Source organism: Theobroma cacao, chromosome 8, assembly GCF_053813885.1.
Source record: "Theobroma cacao isolate CCN51 chromosome 8, ASM5381388v1, whole genome shotgun sequence".
NCBI lineage: Eukaryota > Viridiplantae > Streptophyta > Magnoliopsida > Malvales > Malvaceae > Theobroma > Theobroma cacao.
Genome location: NC_142646.1, coordinates 3,476,926 through 3,489,303, shown reverse-complemented (window position 1 = coordinate 3,489,303; position 12,378 = coordinate 3,476,926). Strand labels below are relative to the sequence as shown.

Below are 12,378 nucleotides of genomic sequence, written 5' to 3'. Positions count from 1 at the left end.
ACTTGTACCTAAATATCCTAAAATTACTCGTTAAAGATTAAAACCTCTTAAATACTCATTTTAAGAGTAGTGAAAAAAGACTAATATATATATATATATATAAACATATAGTATATTTTATACATAATTATTTATAAATAAATTCAGATTTTGAGTATCTATAAGGTGATGTGGTATCTTACCAAACTCGAAATGAAATGAGTAGTAAAATTATCATTCAAATTTGTTTTAAATTTAAATATAAAATATTTGAATCTTATATAATTGGATAAAATACCCGTAGATATCCATTATCACTTTTACCTTTTTATGTATTCCCAACCAATCGGCCTACTTGCATGGCAACAGCTCATTATAACTTACATCCCACATGTATATTTCTAAATCGTACACAAGCATTTATCTAGTAATAATTAACCAGGTTTGCTTTATGTAATGGTGATCAATCTGTTGCATTATTCAAAATTGTCACTAGCTATGCACACCCAAGCAATTTGGCTTTGGTCCTGCTTGGTACGTTTTTTTGCTCTTACATGCTAGACCATACTAATTTGGTAACTTGACTCGTTTCCAAAATCGTCCGCTGGTGAAGACTAGTGAGTAGCTCACATTAATAGAATAAGGACATCCTATTCGAATTTCCATCTTTCATGATACCTAGAGGAATTTTTAGGCCGTAATATCTTTTTCAGAAATCATTGTACATGGTTTTAATGGGAAGATAAAAGATCATTTTCTTCACTAGACGATCGCCTCTTCTTTCAACTCCTAATTTCCCACTTTCCCTTGATAATAACAGGTTTAAAAATTATCTCCAATCCCATCATTTGGGCAGCAACTAAAAATCACCTGTCCTGAAACTACCTAAGTAGGCACAACGTATATCACAGCATTGTGGGATGCCCTTTTCATTTCTTAATCGAATCCCTACTTAAGGTCACGATATCACCAAGTACAAAGCCTCTGCCAAGCAAAACTAAGCATCGCACAAACTAATCCTTTTAAAGTCCTAAGAAATAAATCACATATTTATAAACGGGGTAAAAGTATTCTGGCATTTTTTCCTAACAAATTGTACACAGATTTCAGCACTTATATCAACAATGAGAACCTTCAGAGTATCTAAAGTCAGCCTGAAAGCAGCAGCATGTGTTTTCCAGTCACTAGCTAATAACTGTACTTAGGATTCAATGTCAAGCCGGTTTCCTAATTATGGCAACTCACAATCTGCTATGTTGGACTCCATATAAACATCATAAATGTCGACCTGTACGAAGCACAAAGACATGAGAGAAACCAACTGGGTAAAGTGTCTAATACCCACATCCCCTTAAATTTATTGGAGCAAAGCCCATTGAAACCTTCTAATCAAAATTAGAAGGAATGCTGATTTCTGTATCTGAAGGATTAGCAAGCTCAACCAGAGGTTCCTGCAGATTACAAATATATTATGAGATATTCTATCAGTCTGAAAAACATCAAATTTGTAAAATCCTCATTGTGGAATTATTTGAAAAGATGTGAATGTGATCATATGTGTACCAATTAATAGTAAACTTTATTTGAAGTTGGACTAGAAAACAAAATGATTCAATTACTGATTAGAGTTATAAGAAGGCAGAACAATGTCTAAGCAAGACCATTGTGCTCTAGGAATTATAAAAACAAACTTTTTTAATTTCAAGAGAACTAGTTCTCCAAACAGAAATACTACAGTATTCTCTAAATAATTTGTAATGTTGTACCTGCTCATCATCATCTGCAGAGGGATGGACAATTCCCATAGATAAGGAGTTTGTAAGATCTTCTGCACTTTCATGCAAATCCTGCACCATGTGAAAACGCAAGTTACCAAGAAAGAGAATATATTACCTATTAGACTGGATCAATAATTTATTTCAATTCTGAGGATTGTTCTGCTGAATCTTGGTCAGTTGCTTCAATATGTAAATAAATATCCACCTAAAAGACAAAATATAAGATTTAGGACATTGTCTCTTCTCAGAACCTATGCCCCCTAAAGATCCTACCCAGCTGGGATGGCCCAATCATATACAAAAGGGAATCCAATAGATAACACCAACAGATAAAAGGGGTGGCAGATAAGAATTTGGCATTCAAGTCAATAATTATGGTGAAGTATCCACAATAAATAGATTAATAAATGAAGAAGAATGAAGACCATCAATAGTTCAAAATCACATTTACATGTTATCCAGAATGAGTTTCCAGGCACTACATTATGGATTCATTAGGAAAAATCTGGTGACTTTTCTCTTAAAGCATACTTTTTGTTCAAATAATTCCCTTTTATGTCCACATGACGTGCAGTACATGATACAATTTTTTTCATCTCAAAATAGAAACATGTGAATTCACGATAAGTTAGGATCCAAAAACATACTTCTTCATCGGGGTTGATAGAAGCATTATTGGATCCATCAGTGACATCCTTCGAAGGATTTCCCTGCATAAACTTCATATCATGTTAGAATGAATGAAACAAGTGACAACCTCAAAAGGCTTGATCATAATACATAGAGAAGAGTTTTATGTACATGTTCATCCTGGTTACCAGGGAAGTCCCCTTCCATAATTGAAGGCTTGACATCAATTGGTGTTTCCTGGATACCATTTATATAATACATTCAACCAATCTTGACCAAAGTAGCAGGTAATAAAAATAAATATTTGTAAAGTTGAAAATACTCCTGTGACACTTACAGGTTCAGTTTGGTCCATGGAAATATTCCTCCCTCCTTTACTGAGATCTCTCAGTGTCCCCTGTATAGTCAACAAAACAGTTATGGGAAATGATAAATCACTACAACAAAAGGATAGTTGAAAATTATTACCAACATTAGCAACATTCCAAAGACTATTCTGAGGCATACCTACACAAGATGATGCTTAATCAAGAAAACTATGGGGAAAAGCATGCTGTTTCAACTATCAAATACAAATAATAGGCCACAAAACTAACAAAATCATGCTTAGAATCAAACATCCTTAAGGAAAGCATCATTCAAAACTAAATTAAACAAACCTTATTTGCCCACATAAGCCCACAAGCGTTACATAAAGTCCTCGGACCAGCTGGACCTCGACGCATTGCTGGAGTATTATTTTCACTAACACCACAATGTTGACATCTCCGGACACTAAAACACATTTAAGATAGTATTCATTAAAAGGTTCTTCATGATAAACATTGCCAAATAACTTAATAGTGTGCAAGCTTGGAACTCACACAGTTTCTGGATGAGGTGTACCATCTTGAACGCCAGTTTGTGAAGAATCCCAGCTTGAAGTACTAGTACTTTCCTTTAAAGACGCAAACTGTCCATTTTTACGATGCATCCTGCCAGGATAAACAGAGAAGAAGATTACAACACCATTATCAGCTGCACTGCTACCACTGGAATATATGTTAAAAGAGTAGTAATACATTTAATACTAATATATATGGCTCCTCTCAATGACTCATTTCAACTCACTATTCTATTATTCTAATAAAAAAATAATCAGTACATTAAATTGTAAAATTGAAATAAACACCTAAACAAGGCACATCAAAGTCCCAGCCCTACTTTATGCCTGCCTCTTTCACGAGAGAGAACCATGAATACATGGAAGCTTTTTACATTAAAACTAAAACAAGACCAACTGTTCCCTCTATTAATCACATTTCCCACAAATGGCAACCTATAGTAAATTCCCATAGCCTTTACACTGCTCCCAAAATTTTTGAATAATTGATAGCTCTTCTCTCATTTCCATTTTTAACTTCCATATCAAAGGACAACCTCAATCCTGCCAGTTTCATAAGTTAAAAATGTTAAATTTCAAGATGATGCTGGTAGATATAAACAAAATAAGTGCGAAAAATTCATACCTCTGTGCAACCTCTTTCCGTACGGTATACCTAATTTTCTTGTCAAAACATCTCTCTTTCCTCTTCTCACGGAACCTAACCAAGGATGCGATTCGTCTTGAAAGATTTGAGCGCTTTGGAAGATCACCTACACCCTGCCCAATATCATATATGAAACAAAAACACAAAATACAGTAATTGAATATAATTACTCATAATTATTTTAACATCAGCAATACCCTGTTATTTTGATCAAAAGGTACTTCAATTGTTGGAACACCAGTGGGGATATCACGACCCCCAAGGAGTAACAGCACAGCTTGCACCTGTAGCATGCAATCCAACAAGCACATGTACTTTAGAAAAAAATGGAAGAAACTCTAAACCAGTAAATCCATTTAAAGAATACTATAGTAAAATAAATTACTTATTGCTTGAACAGTGAAAAGAAGCACGTAGACAGCAAAAACAAACAATTCCTCGAAAAGAAAAAAGGTGGCTAAAACTCTGATGCACAAAATCCATTAAAGGCTAACTATAGTAAAATAGTAAAAGATCAGTAACTTCACAGATGAAAATACAGATTAAACAAGAAAAAACATAATTACCGAATCAGATGTGGAGAATTTAATTGAAGTCCCACTTTCCAACTAAATATCAAAAGACAACTCTTACCTAGAGCAGGACAGCAAGGCATGGAATTGGATTGAAAATCAAAAGTATCATAAGTGATGATCAGCAAAGACAGTTTTTTGGTTTCCATAACGCAGTCTATAACTGTTCAATAAAGTTACTTTAACTAACTGCTAAAATATACATTAATTAAATCCGTCAAACAGATCCTAAGAAATGAATTAAGCCTCTGCAGTCCGCATAATAAACTTCATATTCAAGCATTTTTAGGGGGAAAAGGGCCACTTTATTGCTTCTCCAGCTAACATTCTCACGTCAAAAAATTACTTTAAATGAGAATAAAAAAGGAGAGGTTGGGGGGGGGAGGGGTGTAAATCCGAAATTCGAACTTACTTTGCAAAACAAATAGAATAGCAAATATATACATTTATATTATTGCCAAAATCAAACAAATATGTAAGTAATAATAAAGAGACATTATGTTTGAAAGCAAATATAAACCTTTTCAGGAGTAACAGCAGGGAATACGTAAACTTCTCCTTCAAAAGAGAGAGTAAGCTCGCTAGTTCTCGACGCCATAACAACGCCTCCACCACCGCCACCACTAACGCCGCCTACCACTCCTATTCCATGCTCCGCCACATTCACGGAGTTGACATTCGCGTCCTCCACGTCGTCCATGGCGTCATCTTCGTACTCTCCATCGTCGTCCTCGATCTGTATCGTCCCTTGGGCGTGCTCTTCAAACAGACGGGCCTGTAGGGGCTGTGGATTCGCAGCCGCCATATATAAACCACAAAAGGAACAACCAAAGGCCGCACCGTACCAACTGCACCGAAAATCGAAGCCCTGAGCTAGGGATTATCACCTGTTTCATTGACGAGCCATGGCTTCCGTCCGGTTACTGGTTAGACAAATTTTCTTTTATTATTTTTTTGTCTAAATTGTTTATTTTCTAAACCCTAACCCTAGACAGAGCTTTTCTCAGCTTGAATAAGAAGAAGCATCGAATTTGGAAGAACAAAAATGAAAGAAAAAAATTAAAAAAAAAAAAAATGAAAGGTTGAAAAGTACCCTAAATATAGCTAAAGATTTGCAGGGGCGTGAACCGTGTTTCCTTAGAGAGACTCAAATTGGAAATTCCTTCTCTCTCTCTCTCTCTTTTTTTCAAAAAAAAATCCTTTTTATTTTTTATTTTTTATAGAAACAGAATGTACCGTCTCGTCGGGAACTACTGTTTCCATTTTCCATATATAAAAGAAAAAAGAAAAAGGCTATTGAGATTGGGTGTTACGCGGGAGTACCGGTGCTAGGATATGTAGGGATAAAGTGGGGTCCAGCGGAGTTGATGGATCACATGGGTTTGTGGTGATGAATGATGGAAAAACTTTGTGAAGGTGGGCCCCAATGATGGTGGCAATTTGGGAATACGAATAAAAAAATCCAATGGGAATATAATTATGATTTTTTTTTTTTTGGAAAAGTAAGAGTCAGTGAGTAAGTATCATGATTATTTGCAATGAGGGGACTCAATTTGGTACTATTTCGATAATGTGATGACGTACCAACTTGGACATCGATAATAATAATATCGTTGGCCTAACTTTTATATAAAAAAAAAGGTTTTTATTTTATTTTAATTCGTTTTTCTCTTACAAAATAAGAAGCAGTTTTATTGCTTCTAATAGTCATATCATGAAACACGAGTTGAAGTGTAATGTTTACACAAGCAACTCTTTTTACTGTTTTGGTAACGGTGACTTTTATTACCCATAAGTAGAATAGTTACGATAAGTCAATGCGTGACAAATCTGATGAGATACTATTTTCTTCTTATGGAAACATGACATGGTTAAATGAGATGTTCTAACATCTTACAGTAAAGAAAAAAATATTTAAATTCAGAAATTTGATAAAAGTAAATGGATGAAAAGTGAAGGCATCATTTATTCGTTAGCGTTGTGAACTGACACCTATGGAAATTAAGTTCGTAATAAAAACAGTGAGTTAACACTATTTGTAAGCTTGCCTTTCAAAAAAAACAAAAAGACTATTGGTAAGCTCCATTTGGCCAGATTAGTTTTGACCTCATTTGAGAAGATACGTCTAGTTTCTAAATTGGTAAAAAAGCTTTCCAGCTTTTGGGCAGTATAGATCTCGACATCCTACCAAACCCAATGCATCTGCTGCTTTAGATAAGGAATTTGTTCGCCTTTTTTGGGGGTGACAGTGGATGAGGAAATCTCGTGTACCGGAGACACTGCGAATCAAACTGACAGCACTTCCAAACCTCAAGAGGTCAACTATGGGAGAAGCAACAAGTAAGGAGGTCAAGACAAGGACAATACACTGCTGGAGGTCAACGAATAATCACATCAAACGACAGAATAAAACCAGCAGAACTACTACTACGTCTTCACATCAAGACATTCCATAGTTGATTGTCTGGTTGGCTGGCCGTGGCAGACGGTCGGCCTTGTTGCCTTCAAGTGGATAACTAAATGTAGTATCATAAAAATAACCAACAGTGATCCACCCCTTTATCCCTTTAGTCTCGTAAGGTAATCTTGCCAGGTTCACCTTCAGGAAAATGATATAGAACAGAACAAGGCACAAAATATAAACTCCAATTGATCTTATAAATTGATTATCCATCCTTTACATTAACTAATAGGCATTTGATTGAAATATAAAAGAGATTTAGATAGTCCATCCAGAGCAACAGTTCTTGGGAGGGGATAATATATTAGAGCATATGGCCAATGAAAATTACCCAAGGTAGATAGCTGAGAGCTTGAAGCTTCATGTGATACATCCGAAGTAAGTTTGTCTTAAAGAGATAAGTCACATGCAAAGCCACTAACTGAAGGAATAGGAGGAGATATAACCTCGTATATTGATAAAGCAACTATATTATCTGTACATATAAGACAAGTTTAAAAGAAATTACTAATAAAGACCTAGCTGACTCAATTGGCCATATTGGCACAGACGTTTTAGTGCTCGGCAATTAAAGCTGAGGCATCACCATTTGAGAAAGAAACTACATTGCTTTGCGTGGGGATAGCATTTCCACAATCTGAGTCATTTGCTTCACTTTCACCCTATATCAGAAAAAATATGCAAACCCACATTTATATTGCAGGAGTATAAGGGGATAAATTAGAACAGAGGTCAAGAAGCCCAGTAACAAGTTATACCTGCTCAACTGGAGTCTGGGAATGATCCTGCGTTTTCTTCGGAATATCCCTCAAAGTACCCTACATGAAGTTCAATCATAAAAACTCAAAAGAAGTAGCACACTGAATGCTCAGCAGAGGAGAAAGAAATGATAACATCAAAAACTCAAAGCAAATTTATAAGTAAATGTGCATAAAGAAACAGTGGATAAAGCTTAAAAGCAAGAATCAATACTGGAGAGGTAAACAATGGGTTTAGTGGGAGCAAAATGCATTCCCTGTCCCCACCACATTGGCAGACCTTCCCAACCTCCATCCCTGAATCAGAGAAACTGTCACCCCCACCTTAGACAGTGACAAAAGTTCTTATCCCTGCCCAATCCCCCAATAATCGATGAGAGCAAAATACTTTCTTGATAGAGAAATTTCTGTGTGCGTGTGTCGCTGAGAGAGAGAACGGTGTCAGCAATAGGAGAAGGCAGAGAAGTCTAGAAGAAGTAAAAACCTAGTGCAATCCTGTACGTACACAAGAGATTATATTATCTATTATATTATTGCATAATGCGCAGGGCAGAGACAGGAACCACATTCCCCATCCCCATCATGTGCTACCCAGTCAAGGATTGAACTGCATTCCTCATCCCCATCATTGTGTAAAATGTGTTTTTGTGCATATAGCAGAGACAGAGAGAGAAGGAAGGGGGGGTGGGGGCACTTGATTCCTATCAAAGGCTTGAGATCAATTAGGAAACACAGCCCAAGTAAATGAACTAAATATGAAAATTAGACACCAAATATGAAATGCAGGAGGTATCTTAAAGAGTATACCGATTAAGGTAAGTTGCAGAAGACTCACTGGATGCAGGATCTTAAGTTCAACACTATATGAGGTAGAAATCAGGGAATAGAGCTTAGTATTTGGGATATTAAACCTATATTCCTTGACAATAACTTTATAGAGTGAGATGCCATTAAAACCCTTTAATTGGAATATTAATTGCAATCAATCCCAATTAAAAAAAAATCTTTAAGGAGTAGTTAAAAGTGACTCGTACATCTAAAACTACCCAATGTTTGAAGAGAACAGTGATGGCGAATGTACCAACAGAATCATGTGGCATCAAATTTTCTCAATTGTAAATCAGAAACATGGACAAGAGAAGAAATGTGAACTATCAATCAAAGCAGAGGCACCAACCTTGTTTGCCCAAAAAAGTCCACAAGCATTGCATAGAGACCTTGGACCAGAAGGACCTCGTCGCATCATTGGGGTGGACTTTGAGCTAATGCCACAGTGTGTACACCTGAAAAAGGGTGAAAATGACATTATATAATAACTACAATTATATAATTTATTTGATATTCTACCAAAAAATTGTAAAAATTAGATAAATAAATAGAATACCCTTTAAAAGGGAGAAATGATAGATCTAGTGCACTATGTGTGAAGGTAAAAGAAAAAAACACATTTGCCAGATTTTCAAGGAAAGAAACTGCAGAGAATAACACTCAGGAAACTGATAGAAAACTCACGAAGTATCCGGTAGGTTATCATCCTGTCCTGAATCCTGAGAAGTACCCCAGCTGTAAGCTCCATCAGACTTCTTGGAAGATGTAAATTGGCCCTTATTACGCTGCATCCTGAGGCACTCATAGAAATCAGAAACATGAATTTACCAATACAGAACAAATAAAAAATTGTCAATAACAGTGCCTTCTGAGTTTTCTAGATTCCTTTTCAGTTAAATTAAATACCCTAAGATAAAAAATACGAATTCAATTTCCATGGACTCAATTATATATATATATATATTCTTAATTATACAGTTACTCAATCAGTTAAACTTTGCTAGAGATGTCAACTTTCCTAAAAGGATAAAAAGGCATCCTTTCCCATTTCTCCACGTGATGCTCCTATTACGCCGAGACCAGACAATTAAACTTTCAAGGAAAATATTAATCTTATCCATTGCTTATATTCTTTAATTTCTTTTCCCTTTTGTGAGACCCTTATTTGTAGCTTCATCAATTTCTTGCACATAAGAAGTATGTCTAACTGAAAACAGTTTAAAGAAACAGTGTCAGTTAAATTTGCTTGACTATAACAGTTTAAACCTTTTGTTTCCAGTTTAGAATAAACTTCCCTGATCACCAATAATTTTTAGTAAATTGAAATTGCTTTATCACACAGCATCCTCACTCTAGATCATGAAATTACAAATATGAGTTTATATAGATTGCCCAATTGAACATTAAATTCCAAACTAGTTCTTTTTATCGTAATGGCTTCCTCTCATTAAATAAGCAGTGGATGAACTTATAATCGGTTTTTAAGACATAAGGGACTTGAATAGACATACCAGATTACTACTTCCTGTAGATATTATGCTCATCAAATTTTGTTGATTGTGTTTGACAATTTAGGTGCAAAATGGACAATTCTGAGGTCAGTCACAAGCAAGAAGAACATCCATGCATTAATAATGACACTCAAGAATACTAAAGAGTTAGAGAAAAAACATCCTTAGACGGTTTGATGTTCTAAGGTATATTTCCTTGTTACGTTGTAACACCTGATTCGTAAATCTATAAGCACTATTTTACCACAATCTCCCTCCAATTTTGCTAAAAACTTTAGGGTAGAATACAATATTTCATATGAACAAGATTCCTTAACAGTGAATACAACTTAATAAAGGTTATCCATCCTGGCTATACAAGTATGACACGATGATTATTTATCACCCTTAAAAATTTGATGATAATTTATTTTTATCGTCTCCCAACACTGAATGTGTTGTGTCACTCTTTATAAAGATCCTTGCATTGTTGATTAACATAGCATGCAGAAAAACAGTGAACTAATCTAATGCTAACGATGTATGCAGTAACAATAAATTAAAAAAAGCAACTAAAGAAAATGATTAAAATACAAGGATCTGTGCACTACTAGCATATGAAAAATAACAACATAGCTTGCATAACTACAAAATGTTATGATAAAAATCATTCACTTTGGCCATTTGGTAGAGCCAACATATCCCTCATAGTTTTAAACCACACCCTCCTCAAAATCCTAATGCTCAATAATTCCTCAAACCACTGAAGCCCATTGTTACTATACTACTACTAGTTTCCAACCTAAGTTGTTAGCATCAAATTGCAAAAACAATAAAAGCAACTGTTCTAGTTATTTTAGCAAGTGCAGCTAGCTAAACTAACTGCATTTCGAGGAAGGAAAATACACACCTAAGAGCAACTTCTTGGCGAACACTATATCTGACTTTCTTATCAAAGCACCGCTCTTTTCTCTTCTGACGGAACCTATCTAAAGATGCTGCCCTGTGCGGTTGATTAGATCGACTTGGAAAGTCCAAAACACCCTAGACAGATAAAAAAGAAGATAAACTAAAAACAAAAAAACCCAATTTAATCTCTCGATTCAACAAATTAAGAAAATTACCCTCTGGTTCTGAGATGACATTTCAACACCATGGGGACCTGAAGCCAGTTCACATCCACCCAGCAGCAATAACACCGCGTGAAACTGCAAAAATTCGATTCAAAATGAAAATCTTTACAATGTGCATTTCAATGGGAAAAAATATAGAAACGAGAAAGATGAAAAGTATGATATTGAAGTTGCATTTTGCTTTGATAACTTAAAATAAGTGGATACGAAGTCATATCTCTCTCCAATTTAACCATCAATTTTGGTTCTTCAAAAATCAAACATGTCCACAAACCCTAATTGGCTTAATTGAAGAATTTTTTTTTTTTTTTAAAAAGACGATACCTTGTCAGGAGTAATAGCATCGAATACATAGACCTGGCCGCGAAACGAGAGGGTAAGTTGGCTGGCGCCATCGACTCGCTGAACCGCGGCCAAGTCAGAGGCGGAAGCAACGGCGGCAGAGACGTAGATGGGATCGTTGGCAACGTCCTCGACTCCGACGCCGTCTTCGAGGGGGTGAGCGTCGTAACTTACGCTGTGGTGGTTATCGGCGGAGGCGGAGGCAGAGACGTCATCATCGACGTCGGCGCCGGAGCCCACGATCTGGGCGGGGATGTTCATGGGCTGAGACTGTCCGTACATTGAGTAAATTGGGGATTTTGAAGCATTACAGTGAAACAGAGGGGAAAAGAAACAAAATAAAGAAAGTGAGAGGGCAGAACCTAACTAATTAATGACAAGTAAAAGAGTGCCAAAAAAAAAAAGTTCTTGTTTTTTTTGGTCTTGGGGAGAGTTTTAAAGGGGAATGGAATCTATGCCTGAGAAAAAGAAAGAAAGTGTTGGAGCCGAGGAGTGTGTTTTTTCTGAGAGAGAGGCCAGAGAGTGAGGGACAGCTCAGGACAGGACGGAATGGGTGAGATTAAAATAACACCCATATATTGATTTATTTACGATTATATTGCCCTCATTCAGGCCTAGGCCCATACTTTGATTTTTTTTTTTTCTGTGGATTTTTAATGGGCTTGGTCCTTCCTAAAATCCAAGCCCAACCTTCTTTTATCAATATTTTAAATGTAGCAATTTGTAAGGTCGTTGTGGGCCTGACCTAGCAAGGTAAGCTTATAAGCGACCAGATCCAAGAAGGAAATTGACATGTCAATATCAACCTTACAACTCAGTGATTATAGCAAGAAGAATTGGTTTTTGAACTAGTCTTTTTTTATTCCTTGTAATTTAAA

The 12,378-nt window shown here is 35.9% G+C and overlaps 2 protein-coding genes across 8 annotated transcripts; both read right to left on the bottom strand.

Moving 5' to 3' along the window:
- Positions 1 to 882: 882 nt before the first annotated feature.
- LOC18591826 (GATA transcription factor 28-like) lies at positions 883 to 5,760 on the bottom strand. Of its 7 annotated transcripts, XM_018125699.2 has the most exons (12): positions 5,582 to 5,755; positions 5,009 to 5,411; positions 4,114 to 4,200; positions 3,896 to 4,029; positions 3,251 to 3,361; positions 3,047 to 3,161; positions 2,856 to 2,894; positions 2,725 to 2,784; positions 2,559 to 2,624; positions 2,405 to 2,476; positions 1,746 to 1,826; positions 883 to 1,430 (listed from the first exon to the last, which is right to left on the bottom strand). In XM_018125699.2, the coding sequence occupies exons 2-12, from the start codon at positions 5,291 to 5,293 to the stop codon at positions 1,365 to 1,367; spliced, it is 1,116 nt and encodes a 371-aa protein (XP_017981188.1). In that variant the 5' UTR covers positions 5,294 to 5,411; positions 5,582 to 5,755; the 3' UTR covers positions 883 to 1,364. The 7 variants fall into 7 exon arrangements, with proteins under 7 accessions (XP_017981188.1, XP_017981187.1, XP_017981189.1 ...); XM_018125698.2 differs by having other exon boundaries at positions 5,009 to 5,755; XM_018125700.2 differs by having other exon boundaries at positions 2,405 to 2,467; positions 5,009 to 5,751.
- Positions 5,761 to 7,253: 1,493 nt separating this feature from the next.
- On the bottom strand, positions 7,254 to 12,055 carry ZIM (GATA-type zinc finger protein with TIFY domain-containing protein). The gene is made up of 7 exons (XM_007018197.3): positions 11,483 to 12,055; positions 11,150 to 11,233; positions 10,936 to 11,069; positions 9,220 to 9,327; positions 8,885 to 8,990; positions 7,708 to 7,767; positions 7,254 to 7,611 (listed from the first exon to the last, which is right to left on the bottom strand). Exons 1-7 carry the CDS (start codon positions 11,780 to 11,782, stop codon positions 7,504 to 7,506), a joined length of 900 nt encoding a protein of 299 aa, XP_007018259.2. The 5' UTR covers positions 11,783 to 12,055; the 3' UTR covers positions 7,254 to 7,503.
- Positions 12,056 to 12,378: the final 323 nt, after the last annotated feature.